We start from the raw sequence: 17,265 nt of genomic DNA on the forward strand, positions 1-17,265 counted from the left end.
CACACTCCAATTCATAGACACGGGATATCCAGACACACACTGCTACCGACCCACACAGGGAAACACCAATTTATAGAAAAACACTTGGAAGTACCCACTTCTCATCACAAGATTCATGGGCACAATGATCTCACAGATATGGAGCCCCAGGGACACACATCCAGTGCACTGATGGGGTCACACTCTGAAATAACCACACACATTACACAAACTCTAAGGGGCCCACAGGAACCAACAGACATACTAATAGACTCAGTTTTGCAGACTTTCCATGTGCTCACAAGTGTGTGCACGTGCACGCGTACGCACACACACACGCGCGTGCGCGGCACTCAGAACAGAGCAGATGCACATTCAGCAGTCACCATCAGCTTCAAAGGAAGACCCACAAACAGCAGATGCCCACAGAGATGGCAGGCCGTTCATACCACACCTCCTCTCTGGACACGCCCGGCCCAGGGACTTCTCACTCCCTCCAGGTGAAGCACTTTCTCTTTGGGCCCAAGGACCTCAGGGCATGTTCACTCTCCCGGGAATGGGGCTCCAGCTGCCGTGTTGAATCTCCTGGTAGGAACTTTGAAAGTTCAAGGACTAGACTTCCTTGCCTCCCAAACCGGAGAGTTTCTTGGGGTGAAGGCTCCCACATTCCAACTCCTCCACCCAGGCTTCCAAGGAGAAAGCAGCTTCTACGTCCTGCCCTTTTCTTCCCCATGTGAGCTTCTTTTAGGGTGAGTCAGGGAGATGCCTCAGACTCCACTTCAGAATGCTCTGGTGTGCTCTGGAGTTGGAGAACTGGGGTGGGGTATCAGCGGGAATGGGAGAGGGGCTGTGTCTACACTGAGCCAAATCTGCCTGAAAGTGAGGGAGTTGTGTGCGCGCGCCAGCATTTCCAGCCAGCTTTGAGCGTGTGCATACACATCGGTGTGACCCAGATCTCCTGTCTGAGGATGGCCACGCAGCCACAGCTGTGTGCGTTAATGCGTGTGCACAGATCTGTGTGTGTCTGTGTAAGCACCCTGAAGGCGGGTTGGAGAGGGAGGAGCACGTGTCTGTGTGCTGTGTGCGTGCGTGTGTGAGCGCGTGTGCCCACGGCTCTTCAGGCCCCTGGGGAGAGAGTCTCAGTCTCAGCCCGTGTTCGGGCTCTCTGAGCACGCAACCCTGAGAGCAGGGGTGCGCCTGTGTGTGTGCCCCTGCAAGGGCAGGAGCAGTCTGGAGTAGAGGGGAGTAGGGTGTGTGCGCCCTGAGTGCTTGCTGCCCTGGGCCTGCCGCCCGGCGGCTGGACCAGAGAGACCGGGCGCAGAGCCCCGGGCACCCTCCTGCCCCCCTGTGGCGCGCTCCCCCCCCCCCCCCCCCGCAAAGTGCTGTCGAAATAAAAGCAGAGCCTCTGTGGCCGCGGGGAGGGAGAGGCAGCAGGAGCGAGAGAGAGGTGTTGGGGCCAGTGCCGCCGGGGCTCGCCTCTGAAGTCCCTATCTCCTGGCTGCGGTCGCCTCCACCCCAGCCGGCCCCTGCCGTCCACCGGGCGAACAAAAGCGGCCAGCCGCGCACCATGCGGCCGCTCAGCGCACCGCCCGGGCCGCGCTGGTGAACGCTGCTAGCCAGCTCGGGGTCCTGTGGGCCCGGCTCGCCACACACCGCGCAGCGCGCCCCGCTCCGCTCCGGCCCTGTCCGCCCGGGGGCGCCGCCCGCCGCATCTCGCTGGGTAAGTCCCCTTTCTCCCCCTGGCCAGGGCCCTTCCAGCCCCCAGGCTCGGCCCACCCGGTACCAGAATCGCACGGTCTGTCTGGCCTGGTGGCTCCTGATATGTGGCCTTAGGGGCTCGCCCTGGCCCTACCAGCGGCTCAAACCCCAAGTCACAGGGTCCTAAATCTGAGGGAGGGTTTGGGGAGCTGGGGACAGGGCTTCCCGCCTTCCCACTTCTCGGACGGAGCCATAGGCCACGAGCCCCGGTTATTCGAGAGACGCAAAGCTCCCCCATTCCCGGCACGAGAGCTGGGGCCTTTGTCTCGGCCGTCCCCCACCTCCGGGCCGCGGCGATGATGCGCCCGAGCCGGGGCGCCAAGAGGCGGCTGCACCTGCCGGTTGGTCCCGTGCGCCGGCTTTGCGCGGCTTAACCCGGCGCGCTCCTGCGTGCGCCCCCGCGGGCCGCGCCCTGCGGCCCTTTATCCTGTGTGGCTGGGGTGCGGGTGGGGGAGAGCACGGGGTCTGGAAGTCTCCCCCCTTCCCCGAGCCAGACTCGGAATCCTTTTAGAGGGATTTCAATAAGAATGGGGCTCCGCGGGCTCAGGGATCTGCCGCAGGGAGGCGTAGACAGCGGCGGTCTGGGTTTGTCTGGACCTAGAGCATTTAGAATCCTTCAGCGGCGGCCAGGCTTGAACTCCAGGTTGCCCCAACCGCAAGGGGAACGGTCTGGCGTTCAGGGCCCCCGGGTGTGGCGGCTGCTCCTTTCCCGGAAAACACGGAAGGAAATTCGTTGTTTTGGAAAAAGCCACATCTCCCGGGGTCGGGAACATCTGGTGGTGAGCTCCAGGTCTACGCAGGCACCTCGCACTTGGGTTCGTTCAAGAGTAGGCAGGATTCGAGGAGCAGGTAGGGCCAATGCGGCTGCCCAGGAGTCTGCAGAGCGTTTCCCAGCCGGGTTGACAAATTGCAAACAAATTGCATCTAACGAAACGGATTTACCAGTTGTCATGCTGCTGGGCCGCTGGGCTGTCAGGCCTCTGAACAAACTGTGGCAGTTCGTGGAGGAGGGAGAAACGCAGCCGATTTCTGCAGGTCTCTGCAGGGCCCCTGGGGGAGGCTGTCAGGCTTGGAGGTGGCAGTTGGAACCTGGTAAGGAGATCCGGGATCGTCGAGGCCCTGACACGACTAGAACGTTGGTCCCAGGTCTTTACAATTCAAAAAGGCCCAGAAAATGGATGGGGGTTGGAGGGGTAGCATGGAGGCCAGGGGAGAGGGAGACTTCAGATTTGAGGGACTGGAAGTGAACCCAAAAGAGTGGGGGGGGGCTGCTGAACCCCTCTGGAGGGTGGCTGAGGCCTGAGAAGATACGAGGCCTTGCCTTAGTGGGGACTTCTGAACTCCTCTGGCCAAAGCGGCCCCCCTTCCTCCTCAGTACCCCTCAAGGCACATTGCCGGTGTGGGGCTAGGAGGGCCTGGGTTGCAAAGTAAATATCCCTATGGAAGGCAACCCCTAAGCAATCGGATTTCTTTGAACATCCCTTCCACTGCTGGCCAATTAGATGCCCATAGGAAAAGGCGAGAAGAATTAGGTTACAAAGAGAGGGCAAACTTCTGGTCCCAGAGGGGCCGCCTCTGGTGAGCAAAGTTTAAACAAAGGGCAGGGAGGGGTGGGGAGTCGCGCTGGACAGGGAAGACCTGGGCAGCTGAGTGCCCAGCCTGGGCCAAGAGGGCTTTGGGTCTCTGCAGCCCCAGCTCCCCGAGAAAGCACCGGGGCAGCTCCAACCCTCCAGCTGGAAATCTCCGGTCATTTGAAAAAGGCTGTTAGAAAATTCAGTTTCACTACAGCCCTTCCAGTCCTTCGTGAAATCTTGTTCCCATGTAAGGAAAGTGATAGCTTCTTAGTGTGACCAAAGGGCAGCGCCCACGTTTGCAACAAGCCTTGGGAACGGACCAAAAAAAAAAAAAAAAAGGGAATGTGTCCCTCCAAAGATGTTCTGGAGACCCCAAAGTCCAAGGCTGAAAACGGAAATAAATCTGCTCTCCTCAGCCCCAAGGATGCCCACCCAACCCTAGTCGATCCTGGGAGCTGCCCTAACCCTCCCCAGATGTTTGTCCTGGCAGAAGTGATCGGATGGCCTCCGCTACCCAGTGGACAGGGCACCTGGTTAGCCTCCACCGGTCCATCTGGCAGACACACTTGAGAGCGGCGCTCCCCCTTTATTGGCCAGCTGGGCGCCCTGCTGCCTTGGTGCCCGTTTTTCTCTCCCAGGCGGGTTCTTTCCTGCAGGAGAGCGTAGCAGTCCCGCGTCCAACGCAGGAGCTCCAGTCAATGTGGAGGCCTCAGCCAAGCCCGCTGCCTGCCTTCCTTTTGGAGGAAGGCAGCCCCATGGCCCCAGGAGACCTGGCAGGGTTCCGCTTTCCCTTTTCTCAGGCCTGGATTGCGGGAAGGAGGGCTGGTGTGGCTCTCCCGAGTCCCCCGATGGAGCACTGCTTAACTGCCCTGCTAAGCTCCTCTTCGCAGCGCTTTTCTGAGCCGCCGAGCGGGGTAGTTAAATCCCCGCCTGCGCTCTGTGCTACACCAGGCCGGCGGGCAGCCCAAGGCTGCCGTGCGGGCAGGGGCCCTGTCGGGCGAGTCACCTCCACTCTTGTGGTGGCTTGACGCTGCCCCGGAGGGGCTTCAGGCTGTCCCGGAGGAGCTTGAAGCCGAGCTCGCAGTGATGAAACTGCAGAACTAGCCAGGACCGGGGATAAGCTGAACCACGCTTTTGGGGGAAAAAGGTGAATTACCTGTTTTCCCGAGGGCTAGGAACGTCCACCGCCCTGCGAGCCGAGGCGCCGGCCGCGGCCCCGCGTGAAGCTTCAGCTCGGCTCCCGCGTTCACCGCTTCGCGGCCGGCCAGCGGGCCGGGAGCCTCCGGCGCTGGGTCCCGGGGTTCGCGCGCCAGCGGGGCAGCCTTGCCGGACACCAGGGATTGTCCCCGGGGCCGCGTTGTCTTTGAGAAGCTCCTGCTGGGCGCCGAGGCGGCAAAACAGGCTGGAGGCTTCGCGACGATCGCTTTTTACGCGTTGGTGAATCGTAAAGCTAAAGGCGGGGAGGAGAGACAGACTTACCGAGAGACAGCGGGTCCGGGCCAGACAGCACGCGTTCCGGGGAGCGCGAAGCGGGAGGTACGGAGGCCGCTCACCTGCCCGGTCCGGCTGCAGAGGCCCGGCGCCCGCGGCCTCGCACTCCAGTTCCCGGTCCCGGCGCGCCTTACCCGGCAAGCGCCGGCCTCCTCTCCCGCGGAGCGGAGTTCCGAGAAGCCCGGGCCCCGCGCGCCACGGAGTGGAGCGGAGCGGGAGGCACAGCGGACAGCCAGGGCAGATGGGTCCCCGAGAGTCCGAGAAGAGCGGATTCCCAGCAGGAGCCGGCCCCGCGCCCCCGGCCCCCTTTACCTGCGCCAGGGCCTCGGGCAGACTGATAGACCAGACCGCCGAACGCAGAGGCAGGAGGAGGCCCCCAGCCCGGGCCCGCGCCCCCTTGGCGCTGCCAGAGCTGGCCTGGGAGAGGGTGATTGGGGCGCGCCGGCGGAGCTGAGCCTTGGCGGGTGCCCCCCGAGCCGAGGGGACCGAGGGCTTTCCTCCCTCCTCGGATTATTAAAAAGTTCATTTCCTGGCGAATTGGGTGACGTCAGGGGCCCGGCGTCGCGGTGGCGGGGCTGCCCGGCCGGAGAAGCCGCCTCCAGTTACCCAATTACCGACTGTCAATCCCGCCGCCCCTCCCCCAACCTTCCTGGGGGTGGCCAGGACCCCTGCCCTCTCCCCTGCTTGGGACCCACCTAGGATCCCTCTGGGCTTCTACCCCAAGAGCTGCAGACCCAGCGAGGGAACAGGGGCTGGAGGATGCTAATTGCCCCCCACTACCCCCGCACCTGTCTCAGTTCCCCCACATTTCTTTGTTCTCGACCCCTCGCTGGGCCACAGGCCCCCCTCCAGCCTCGGTCTCCTCCGTCTGTGCAATGGGAGAGAGCAGAGAGAGTGCACCGGGCCCATTTCATACACAGAGCTGGGTCTGTGGACTGGAGGTGTGTGGGGAGCAGTTCCAGGTGACTTAGGGGACAAAGTTCTCAGACCACTGTCTCCCTCTCCCTGGGGGCTACCCTAGGGACCCCCTGGAGGAAAAAAATGCCTCCTCCTGCCCGGAGGCGTCTCCTTCGAGCCGGCGCCGGCGCCAGTCCGGGTCTCCACGGCCTCGCCCCAGGCAATTCGGCCCGTTGGTCTGCTAAGGCCACGCCCGGGAAGGGGACGCCCCTTCCCCCTCTCCGGAGCCTCCAGCCAGTCCACCTCCTTCAGGTCAAGCAGTCCTAAGCGGCCTCTTGTCCGAGGCCCAGATGCCCTCGGGGACCCAGTAGTTCTTGCCCCTCACCGCTCCTTCTGTCCCACAGCAGCCTACCCAACCCCTGCCCGACCAGAGCCCGAGCTGGGGAAGGGAACGGTCTGGGTAGGTAGTTGGACAGCCACTGACCACGTTCAGTGGTAAAGGAGGTGGGATCCGAGAGACTGGAAGGGCTGGGGTCCCAGGGAGAGGACAACCAGACACCCAGAGGGTGCGCGGCCCAGGCTCCCGGGGAGGGGGCCCAGTTGGAGGTTAGTTACTGAGAGGAGGGCCCAGGGGTGAGGGGGACCGAGAGTGTCTGCAAGAGGGGGCGCAGCAGTCGGCCTGAGGGGTACGGGTGGCGTGGGGGGGGGCATCGGCAGCAGGGGCCGCCGGGAGGGCGCGGGGAGGGGGCCGGCAGGCGCAGAGGGGCAGGCCCGCGGGTCAGTCCGGGAGTCCAGCGGACCGGGAGTTGCGGGCCCAGCCAATGAGGGGCGGAGGCTGGGAGGCGCGCGGCGCTGATTGGCTGGCGCGGGCTTCTTAGGCGTGCGCGGCCCCCGCTTCATGTCTGTGCAGGAGTCGCGAGCTGGCGCCAGGGCGGCCGGAGGATGCCGAGGGGCCGGAGCCCGGCGGGCCGGAGGCCGAGGCGCGCGCTGCCCCCCACATCCACCCCGTGAACCCCGCCAGCCGCCCGACGCGCTGTCCCTGAGCCTGCCATCCCCGGGGCTTCAGCCGGTGCTGCCCGCTCCGAGGCCGCGCCCCTCTCCCCGCGGCGCTGCGTGTGTAAGTTTGGGGTGAGAGAGCTGGCCGAGGGCCTGGGGCGCTCCGGGCTCTGAGAGGTCACTGCGGGACCTGGGGACCCGGGCCAGGCTGCTGGTGACTGCTTTGGTGTGCCTCGGTGAAAGGTCCTGATTGTGCCGCCAGAGTGTACGCGGGGGCTGGTTCTGGGTCGACGGGGCTGCGTGTGCGTGGTTTTTTTGCGGGGGGAAGTCGAGGTCTGTCTGTGTATCGGCTCCAAGTGTAGGTTTGTGCGTGTCCTTAGGCTCGTGTGCCCCAGTGGATGCCCGGGCGCCTGGCGTCAACTTTTAGTCTGTGTTTAGGTGTTTGTGTGCCGGGATGGTGGGGGTGGGGGATGAGTGTCTGACTAAAGCGCTTTTAGTTGGGGTTACTGGCGTTGGGGCTTGTCCCTGCGTGTGACCCCGTGCGCACGAGTGTGTGGCTCTGGGACCGGGGTTACCATGTGAGTGTGCGTGGCTGCACCCTCTCCCGCGCCCTCCTTTCGTTTTGAGCTTTGGGCTTTCCTCCCACCCGGGACTGGTCGCGGCTGAGCTCGGCTGGGGCGCAACGCCCCGCGGGACGCCGCGTGGCGGGACTTTGGGGTTGTCGGGCCTTGGCGGCGCCCCTCACGCCCCCTTCCGTCGTACAGGGACGCCGCCACCGCCTCCACCCAGATCCCCAGCCTCCGACGCCGGCCATGGAGGTGGCGCCCGAGCAGCCGCGCTGGATGGCGCACCCCGCCGTGTTGAATGCGCAGCACCCCGACTCGCACCACCCGGGCCTGGCTCACAACTACATGGAGCCTGCGCAGCTGCTGCCTCCCGACGAGGTGGACGTCTTCTTCAACCACCTCGACTCGCAGGGCAACCCCTACTACGCTAACCCGGCCCACGCTCGAGCGCGCGTCTCCTACAGCCCCGCGCACGGTGAGCCCAGGGCCGGTGGGTGACTGGGAGGCCAGGCGCCGTGCGCCTGGCGCGGGAGAGGAGGAGGGCCCGGCTGCTTGCTTCCCGGATGTGGTATCCGCAGGAATAGGAGCTGCTAAGAAATCCGGGCGGGAGAGATGGGGACAGCGGCCTCTTGGGGAGTATCTGGGCCCCATAGATTTTCTGCCCATTTCCAGCTGGCCTGTGGGGGTTCCCTCCAGGCCCTGTCCAGGGGGGTCCCTTCTGTGCCACTAGTCCTTCAGCTCTGCACTGACATTCCTGATTGTTGCCGGTTGGGGTGTTATGTTTCTGGTTTTCTTTGGGGAGGGGTCACTCGATTGTTGCGTATTGTGCCCCTTCGTATCTGTGACCTGGCTTGGCTGGTCTGGCACCCTGACCCCTCTCCCTCCCCCAGCAGCCCGCCTGACCGGAGGCCAGATGTGCCGCCCACACTTGTTGCACAGCCCTGGGCTGCCCTGGCTGGATGGGGGCAAAGCAGCCCTCTCAGCGGCAGCGCACCACCACAACCCCTGGACCGTGAGCCCCTTCTCCAAGACGCCACTGCACCCCTCCGCTGCTGGAGGCCCTGGAGGCCCCCTCTCCGTGTACCCAGGGGCAGGGAGCGGGAGCGGGGGAGGCAGTGGTAGCTCTGTGGCCTCCCTCACCCCCACGGCGGCCCATTCTGGCTCCCACCTCTTCGGCTTCCCACCCACGCCACCCAAGGAAGTGTCTCCCGACCCTAGCACCACTGGGGCTGCCTCCCCAGCCTCCTCTTCTGCAGGGGGTAGTGCGGCCCGGGGGGAGGACAAGGATGGCGTCAAGTACCAGGTGTCTCTGACCGAGAGTATGAAGATGGAAAGCGGCAGTCCCCTGCGGCCGGGCCTGGCTGCCATGGGCACCCAGCCTGCCACACACCACCCCATCCCGACCTACCCCTCCTACGTGCCAGCTGCCGCCCACGACTACAGCAGCGGACTCTTCCACCCTGGAGGTTTCCTGGGTGGCCCTGCCTCCAGCTTCACCCCCAAGCAGCGGAGCAAGGCACGCTCCTGCTCAGGTAAAGGCAGGTGCCGGCACCTAGTGGGAGTGGGGATTGTCTGTGCTCTTGGGGGGAGGGGCTGTGATGTGGGAGACGGGGCAATGGCAGTCTCCCGGATCTGGTGACGTCAGTCTCTAACAGCCCCTAACAGATGCTTGGGACCCCAGAGTGGTGGGAAAGGGGCCCTAAAACTCTCATCCTTTTCTTGAGGGTTCCTGGTGGCTCCAAAGTTTATTTCGCCTCCCCACTCCTCCTCATCCCCTCCAAGGTTGGCCACAGCCCGACCAGAACACAGAATGGGAATTCCCCCCTTCCCCTCCCAGACTCTTAAGTGAAAATTCGAGCAGTCTCACGACTTAGCGTGTTCGAGAGTGCAGAACCCAGGGGAGAGCAGTGAGGCGGTGTATACGTGTGTGTACGTGTGTTGGTGAGCGTGTGTGCGTGCTGGGGTGCACTCTAGAGGCTCCAGACCCTTGAGGAATCCGGATCTCCAGCTCAATCATTCTGATCTTGGGATTTCGATAGCTCCCTATCTTCCTGGGAGATTTCCCCTGAGGCAGAACTCCTAGGACCAGTTCGCACTCCCTGCCCCCTGGCGTGTCCTTCACTCTCCCTCCCTGAGGGCCGGAGTGAGGGGATGGCGCTGGAGGTGCCTCTGCCCCTTTGCTGCGGGAACTGGCTGTGGCCGGGCTGGGTTTGTCCAAGAATTGGCCGCAGAGAAGATGCTGTGGCTGGTGTGGGCTCCTGCTGTCCACACCTCCTTCCAGTCCCTTTAGGCCGGGGGAGAGGAAGATTTTTAAAAACTTGAACTCCTGAGTCCAGAAACCACATTCTCTTGCCCTTATAGACTGACGATTTAGTTTAAACTAAATGGGGGGAAACGTCCTGGGTGGCACAACGCGAAGACAGCTCTGGGCTTGGCCCTGCCGCGGCCAGCGCCTCCCTCAGTCCCACCTCGGCCCGTTTTGCTCAGACCAGCTAGCTTGCCTTTGATTAGTCTTTTCTCCCAGATTTGTTTTACGTTCTATCTGAATTCCAGATGGTCTTTTAACAACAACAAAACAAAAACCACCACCCCAGCAACAGACCAAGGGCACTTCGTCTACTTAGTCTAAAAACGAAAGGGCTTACTATTTATTTCGTTTCAAAGAGCAGCAACGTCGATCCCAGTCCAGGGCCTCAGCGGAAGGCGGGGAGGTCGGGGAGAAAGAAGGAAGTGACCCTGGATGGCCAGAGGGACGGACGGACGGACGGATGGGCAGACGGAGGGAGAGCAGAAAGACGGGGCAGGGGTGGGGGCCCAGGACGGGAAGCAGACTCGGGAGATGCAGACGCCGCTGGGGAGAAAGGCTGGGGACGAGAGGAGAGGGACTAGAAAGGGGGCCGATCCTCTGGCCCAGCCGGCTTGAGCCAGTGACTCCTGCCCCTGCCCTGCCGCCAACGGCAAAGTTTGCTGTAAATACCCTTTCCTGGCCGTGCTGAGAATCCCTGGGGCCTCGTTTCCCTTCCTTTTAGAGAAGGTCTTGAAGAGGGAGGTTTGGCCTTAAAAGACTCCCCGAATTCTGTCTCCCGGGTCCTTCTTCCTGCCGGGCTGGAGCAGAAAGTCACCCCCTGAAGCAGCCTGGCCGGGCAGGCCGGCCAGACTGTTGCCGCCCGCCAGCTCCCTCCCCTGACCTTGTCTGTTGAGCCAGCCCTGTGTCTCCCCTCTCCCCTTTCAGAAGGTCGGGAGTGTGTCAACTGTGGGGCCACAGCCACCCCTCTCTGGCGGCGAGACGGCACCGGCCACTACCTGTGCAACGCCTGCGGGCTCTATCACAAGATGAACGGGCAGAACCGGCCGCTCATCAAGCCCAAGCGGAGACTGGTAGGAGTTGGGGCGGCGGCGGGGGTGGGGGCGCTGGGGACCGCACCCTGCCTGGGCCATTAATTTAGGAAAAAACCTTCGAACGCAGATGGTTTGTTACTTAAAGTCTTTTATCATTAAAATCACTGGGATGTCAGCTGAGGTTGCCCTTCTCTTAGGCTAGAGTTTTTCTGATCGGGTGTCCCTTCTGCAGCCCACCAGGTGCCCTCAGGGGTCCCCAAAGCTGAGCGTCCCGGGGCCCGGCTCCTGTCCCCTGGCCTCTGTGCAACTCCTTTTAAAAATAGGGCCATGAAGTAATTTTCCCTGTGGCTGAGGGCTGCTCTCACTGGCTTCCCAGCACACAATCTCCCTACGCTTATTTAAATAAAACACACCAACCACCAAAAAAACCTGCTCTTTATTATTTTTCCATGGAGTCACCTATACTGTGTATTTTCATTTGAGTGATTTAAAAAAATGCCCTTTCGGATCTCCTGCCGGAGTTTCCTATCCGGACATCTGCAGCCTGAAGATAAGGAAACTCTGTGTATCTGTTTCCGGACTCTGCGAGTTTTTAGAGTCTCTCCTCGGCTCAGTCCTGCCTCTCGCTGGGCTGTTTTGAAATTTCTAATACCCTCTACTCTGCAAATAATGCGTAAAATGCTAAGAATAATAAATATATTTTTTCAGGGCGAAGTGATTTATGAGGCTTAAATCGCTGGCCGCTTTGGGGGCCCCCTTTTTCCCTCCTGGAGTGAGGGCGGGTGGCGGCTGGCCGGAGGATGCGGGGTTGGCCCCTGAGTCAGAATTCCAGCTTCAGGCTGCTTACTCACCCTCACCCCTCCCCGCCCCCCTGGCTGCAGCCAGCCTCGGGCCTGGGGCCATTGCAGCCTCTGCTGGCCGCGCGGCCCCCACCCCGGCTGCCCGCGGTTCCCTGGGAAGTGTTGTGGGGCTGGGCTGCTGGACCCGGGAGCCAGAGTCTGCTTTCCTGGGTAAAGACCCCTTTACCTGGCCTCTCAGGCGCCTTCGGCTCTCTTCTCCAGAAACCAGACACTCCTTTCCAGGTCCCCTCTGCCCTGAGGGTCTGGGGGGCAGTTAGAGTGCTGAGGTTTGGGGTACAGGGTGCTGGGCAGATAGGCCAGTATTGTCCAGAAAACCTGCAGTGCTGGAAATTTTCTAGCTCCACCTGGCTCACTAGGGTTGCCTCTAGCTCGTATTGTGACTGTTGACCCCTTGAAACGTGGTTGGTGCCATTGAAGGAGTTGAGTTTCCAATTTTATTAAATTGTAGTTCAGTTCAACTGGAATAGCCACATGGCCAGTGGCTACTGAACTGCACGGAGCTGCTCTAGGCTCCCAGAGCGCTTCACGCTCCCGCCCCCGGCAGCTACACGGTGCCCCCTCCTCTGGCCTCAGGGAGGCGGACGAGCCCAGCCTTATGGATTTTGTGGGAACGCAGCTCCAGACCCAAGTGTCCTGTGGGAACCAGCCAGCCTTCTGAACTGAAGAGCCCTTCTCAGGGTCTCAGTTTGCCTATCCGAAGCGCTAGCTTGTTTGGCGGTTGCGGGAGGTGGACCAGTGTTTGCTTCCAGCTCTTCAGACCCCCTTGATTCTGCGATCAGACCCCTGAGAGCCCTTTATTCTAAAGCTGTGTGATGGCTTAGGTCTCAGATTCTAAAATTCCACGGCCCTGAGATGCCTTGATCCCCCTGTGACATTTGCCGCTCCCAGGCCACGTTGGTGGGGGCCAGGGGTGGAGCCAGGGTCAGGGAGGGAGGTCGCGGGGGGTCGTGGGAGCCCAGCCTGCTGACGCCACCCCTCCCCTCCCAGTCGGCCGCCAGGAGAGCGGGCACCTGTTGTGCGAATTGTCAGACTACAACCACCACCTTATGGCGCCGGAACGCCAACGGGGACCCTGTCTGCAACGCCTGTGGCCTCTACTACAAGCTGCACAATGTGAGTCCGCCCGCCCGGCCCGCCCCACCCTCCCCGGGGACCCCTGTGCTTTGTGCTGCCGGGAGAGGCCCCGCCAGTCTCCGGCGTGGCTTGGCTTGGGAAGCTGCTACACTTCCCATAAGAGGGGCAAGCTGGCCAGGCGGCCAGGAGGATGTGCCCCACCGCAGGGGCCAGCAGGGCAAGGGAGGTGGTACCTCTGCTTAAAGCCAGAGTCTTCGGTGGGTTGTGTCAGTGGGGGGCAGTGCTGGCGTTTGGTGGCCTGAATGCCCTACAGGGTGCGGCTCTGTCCCACAGGGCAGCAAGGCTGTGAGACACGCCGGTGGATGGCGGGCATTTGGCGGTGGGGCTGGGGGTCTCGCTCTGGGAAGGGAACTCCACCCCTGAAGTCTCTGCGGTTGCTCCCAGGTGAACAGGCCGCTGACCATGAAGAAGGAAGGCATCCAGACCCGGAACCGGAAGATGTCCAACAAGTCCAAGAAGAGCAAGAAGGGGGCTGAGTGCTTTGAGGAGCTGTCCAAGTGTATGCAAGAGAAGGCCTCCCCCTTCAGTGCGGCTGCCCTGGCCGGACACATGGCGCCTGTGGGCCACCTCCCGCCCTTCAGCCACTCGGGACACATCTTGCCCACCCCGACGCCCATCCACCCCTCCTCCAGCCTCTCCTTTGGCCACCCCCACCCCTCCAGCATGGTGACCGCCATGGGCTAGGGACGGCCCCACTCGAACCGACAGACCACGCCGAGGAAGGCGCTCCCAGGACGGGTGGACCCAGCCTTAGCTGCCCGGCCTTGCAGCACCGCCGGAGCCCCGGGCCGCCTCGCCTGCCCGTGGGCGCTCCACTCCCTCGGCCGTCACTGTGAAGATTCCCGCGGGCTGGGAGGCCGCCTGGGCCTGGCTGCCACCCAGGTGCGGTTTCCACCATGGACAGATGTTTGGAGAGCAAAAAGGACAACTTTATGAAGATAAAGGGAGGCAGCAAGGGACAAATGAAGGAAACTGTTTTCAGAAGAAGAGGGGAGTGGGCAGAAGTAATTTATTTTGCTCTTGTTTCCAGCAAGGCCTGGGAGACCTGGGAGGCCTGAGGTGCCCCGCGTTCTCGGGTCTTCCTCGGTGCCAAGTGCCACTTGGCTGGCCCGCTTGCCAGGCTCTGGGGGCAGGTCTGCAGGGACCTCAGCCCACCCTCTCCTCTGGCTCCCTCTCTGGAACAGCTGGTCCCAGGCCGGGCGGGGCCAGTCCAGGAGGGGCTGCCGGTCCAGCCCGGGAGGCCGAGCCGGTGCTGGCCAGGGAGGCAGGGCCCTGGAGGGCAGAGACAATCACAGGCGGTCCCGCGCAGATTCCCAGGCCAGGGCTGGGTCACAGGAAGGAAACAACATTTTCTTGAGGGGGGAAACATCTCCCAGATCGTTCCCCTGGCCCGGAGGCTGAAGCTGGTGTGACCTGTGTGCCCTTTTTGGGCTGAGCCACAGCCTGCCTTTTCGGCCAGGTAGACCCCTGTGTATATACGTCCTTTTTCTGCTAACCCCTCAACCCCCTCCCCTCCAAATCTGAGACAAAAGAAAAAATATTAAAAAAAAAAACTGCATAAGCTTAACTCGCTGATGAGTTAGTTTTATTTTTAAACTCTTTTTGGGTCCAGTCAGTTGTATGTCACCATGAAAGCCCTTGCTGTGGACAAACCAAGGCTGTAGCTTCACTATTATGTTTGGAGAAGTTCTTGGACCCCACAGCCCTGGGCTGAGGAGTGGGGGGCCAGGGGGGTGCTGGGGGGGGACCAGGGGGTCCTCGGCTGCCCTTGGCTTCCAGTGGCCTGGCAGGTGGCGAAGGCAGGAGCTGGGGCTGCGTCAGAGCCAGGACCAGGACGGAGGGAGAGGCCACGCCCTGCTGGGTCCTGCTCTGCTCTGCAGTGGCTGTCTGGATCCTTCCCGAGGTACAGCTGTACATAACTGTGTCTGAGCTGGGAGTGTGTGCAGCGGCAGTGGGGTGCGGCGCCGGCGAGGGCCCGGCCGGGGAGCGGGCTGTGCTGACGCGGCTGGCCAAGTGCAATACGGGCGGGCGATCGCTGCCGGGCTCCGCAGCCAGAAGTAACTTATTTTGTACCAATATCCGCGTAAGAAAAAGAATCGGCAGTATTTTCTGGTTTTATGTTTTATTGGGCTTGTTTTATTTTGGATTAGTGAACTAAGTTATTGTTAATTATGTACAACATTTATATATTGTCTGTAAAAATTGTATGCTATCTTCCTATTCCTTTAAAGTGAATACTGTTCAGAATAATAAAATACTTTTTGTGGATGCCTCTGGCCTGTCTTGTGGGCGCCCAGGCTGCGGAGTCCTGGGCACGGAGGTCAGCCAGCCCAGACCAGTTCTTACCTGCTGATTGGGATGGAAGGGCCCCTGCCTGGCCCAGGTCTGAGATCCTGACCGTCCCCTCCCTGAACTGCTCCTCCCTGAATTTCCTTATTACCACATAACCGGGGGTCCCAGGGGCTGGGTGGGTCCCGGGCAGGCACAGGAATGCTGTGATTTCTGCCGCCTTTAGTCCATATGCTGATCCTTTTCCTAAGGACGCAACCCGAGCTCATGCAGAGCCCAGCAAGGACTGATCGCACCTCCCGCTCCCGTCCTCTTCCTCCAGGTGTTGATCAGCTCCTGTGTCTGTCTAGTCACCAGTATTCCTGCTCACTGACAAGCCTGATCACCAGTGTCTTTGACCACTGGTGTCACCGACTGCTGTCAGCTGTAGTCAGTGGTGCTGGTCATGGCGATAGCTGTCATGACTGGTATTCCTGATCAATGAAGTGTCAGATCACCTGAGCCTGTGACCAGAGACTTCTGATTACTAACAACTGGCCGCCAACACGTGATCACCGGTAGCTCATCAGTGCCTCTGATCAGCATGTATGTGATCACTGACATCCACAAAGTGTGAGCACTGGTGTCCCGAGGAACTGTCCTTGTCACCAGCAACGTGTCTGGTTGTGAACATCTCCTCCCACCTGTTGCTCATCAGGTAGCTCTTCCCATTCAGTGTGTATTTCTGTTCAGTGTGTCTGGTCCCCAGCATCTCTGGTGACCACTGTCTGTCTCCCCAACACTTCTCTGCACCACGTCTGTGATCACAGGTTCCTCTTACCACCCGACTTCCCGTCACTGGTGTGTTGGTCACCACCGCGCCCTGTCCCTCACGTCCCAGGTCATCCAGAAGCATATCCCCCAGTCTCGTTGATCAACAGTTTTCTAATCAGTGACAGATCTGGTCACTTATCTGTGGCCTCCAGTGTCTCCAGTCACACTATTTCTCCTCACCAATGTTTTCCGAACAACGTCCTTGGTCATTCGTCTCCAATCACTAACATCTCTAACCAGCAATGACCCATGTCCCTGAGCACGGAATCTTCTTACCATCAAACTTTCTACCAATGTGGTCACCAGTGACTCTGGTTTCCAACAACCCCGACTGCTCAGCATCAATCACCGAGCTCTCTAGGGCCCAGCGACAGTGATGGCTGATCCGTCTTGCCTTTCGAGTCCCTGATGACCAGTGTCCCTTACACCCCAATCACCAGTAGCACCAATCGCCAACCTCCCTGATCATCAAGGTCACCAGTCACTGTGTCTCTGATCACCAATTTCTCCAACCATCAATGCCTTTGATCCAGTAGATCACACACCACCAAGATCTCTGGGTGTCTCTAGTCACCGAGTCTGATCACCAATATCTCCTCTGCCCTTGCTCATCAAGGACATGGCACCAACACTCCTGGCACCCACATTCTCAGTCCCCCGTGTCCCTGGTCAGTGATTAATGACATATCCAGTCAGCGAACACTCTGGTCACCAAGATCTGTGATCAAGTCATGTCTGAATGACATCATCTCCCCACTGCTTTACTGTCCCTAATTACAAGTCACTCGAGTCATCTGTCCCTGATCAGACTGACTTCTTCTGGCCCTGATCCTCCTCCTCTCGGGTTCCCTGTGCTCGCGATGACGAGTATTTCTGACTGCCAGCCTCCTTGTTCCCTCGTGGCCCTGACACCCCCTGTCCGGGGAGCTCTCCTTTCACTCTTCTCATCCCAGACTGTTGGGGCAGGCAAGGCGCTCACTCGGGGCTGGGAAGCAAGGGTCCTGTGCCAGCCGGCATGCCTTCCGTCAGGTCCCAGATGCCCCACCGCATCGGGACAGAGAGGGGAGCATCCCTGGGACCCTGGCTCAGGGCGCCCTGCTCCTCGTGCTCCACAGCCACCCTGCCCACGTCCTCTCAGCGTGGAACAGGGACTTGGAGCAAGCAGGCTCCGACCCAGGTGTGTCGCTCTGAGAGCAGAGTGGCCTCCTCCTAGGTGTTGAACACCTAGATGCCAGGCACTGTTCTGGGTGTGGAGGCCACATGGTGCATAAGACAAGCAAGAATCTCTGCTCTTGGGGGGCTTACGTTCAGAGCACCATGGCCACTCTGCCAGTGGGCCTATTCGCCTGGCCCCAGCCCAGAGCCCAGGGCCAGGTCCCAGAATCCACAGCTTACAGTCTACAATCTGCACCCCAGAACTCAGGAACCAGAGCCCAAAACAGAGCACAGAGCCTAATCCCCAAATCCAGAACATAGGGCTGGGAACTCAGAATCCAGAACTTACATCCAAGAACTGGGTCCCTGAACCTGGACCTCAGAATTCAGATCTCATAATAGAGAGCCCTGAAC

The 17,265-nt window shown here is 60.9% G+C and overlaps 1 protein-coding gene across 3 annotated transcripts; it reads left to right on the forward strand.

The window, feature by feature from the left end:
* The first annotated feature begins 1,430 nt into the window (after nucleotides 1–1,430).
* Nucleotides 1,431–14,862, forward strand: GATA2 (GATA binding protein 2). Of its 3 annotated transcripts, none has more exons than XM_032458780.1 (7): nucleotides 6,285–6,305; nucleotides 6,610–6,816; nucleotides 7,460–7,736; nucleotides 8,152–8,793; nucleotides 10,494–10,639; nucleotides 12,448–12,573; nucleotides 12,979–14,862. In XM_032458780.1, the coding sequence occupies exons 3-7, from the start codon at nucleotides 7,508–7,510 to the stop codon at nucleotides 13,276–13,278; spliced, it is 1,443 nt and encodes a 480-aa protein (XP_032314671.1). In that variant the 5' UTR covers nucleotides 6,285–6,305; nucleotides 6,610–6,816; nucleotides 7,460–7,507; the 3' UTR covers nucleotides 13,279–14,862. The 3 variants fall into 3 exon arrangements, with proteins under 3 accessions (XP_032314672.1, XP_032314671.1, XP_032314673.1); XM_032458782.1 differs by having other exon boundaries at nucleotides 6,286–6,305; nucleotides 8,155–8,793; XM_032458781.1 differs by lacking the exons at nucleotides 6,285–6,305; nucleotides 6,610–6,816 and adding an exon at nucleotides 1,431–1,699.
* The last annotated feature ends 2,403 nt before the right edge of the window (nucleotides 14,863–17,265 follow it).

The sequence above is a fragment of the Camelus ferus genome, chromosome 17 (assembly GCF_009834535.1).
Source record: "Camelus ferus isolate YT-003-E chromosome 17, BCGSAC_Cfer_1.0, whole genome shotgun sequence".
NCBI classification, from domain to species: Eukaryota; Metazoa; Chordata; class Mammalia; order Artiodactyla; family Camelidae; genus Camelus; species Camelus ferus.

Excerpts from the sequence above, each read along its gene's own strand:
- GATA2 (XM_032458781.1), top strand. The coding sequence starts at position 7,508 with ATGGAGGTGGCGCCCGAGCAGCCGCGCTGGATGGCGCACCCCGCCGTG. Across the intron at positions 8,794-10,493 it reads CAAGGCACGCTCCTGCTCAG|AAGGTCGGGAGTGTGTCAAC; the intron begins GTAAAGGCAGGT and ends CTCCCCTTTCAG. Across the intron at positions 12,574-12,978 it reads TCTACTACAAGCTGCACAAT|GTGAACAGGCCGCTGACCAT; the intron begins GTGAGTCCGCCC and ends GGTTGCTCCCAG.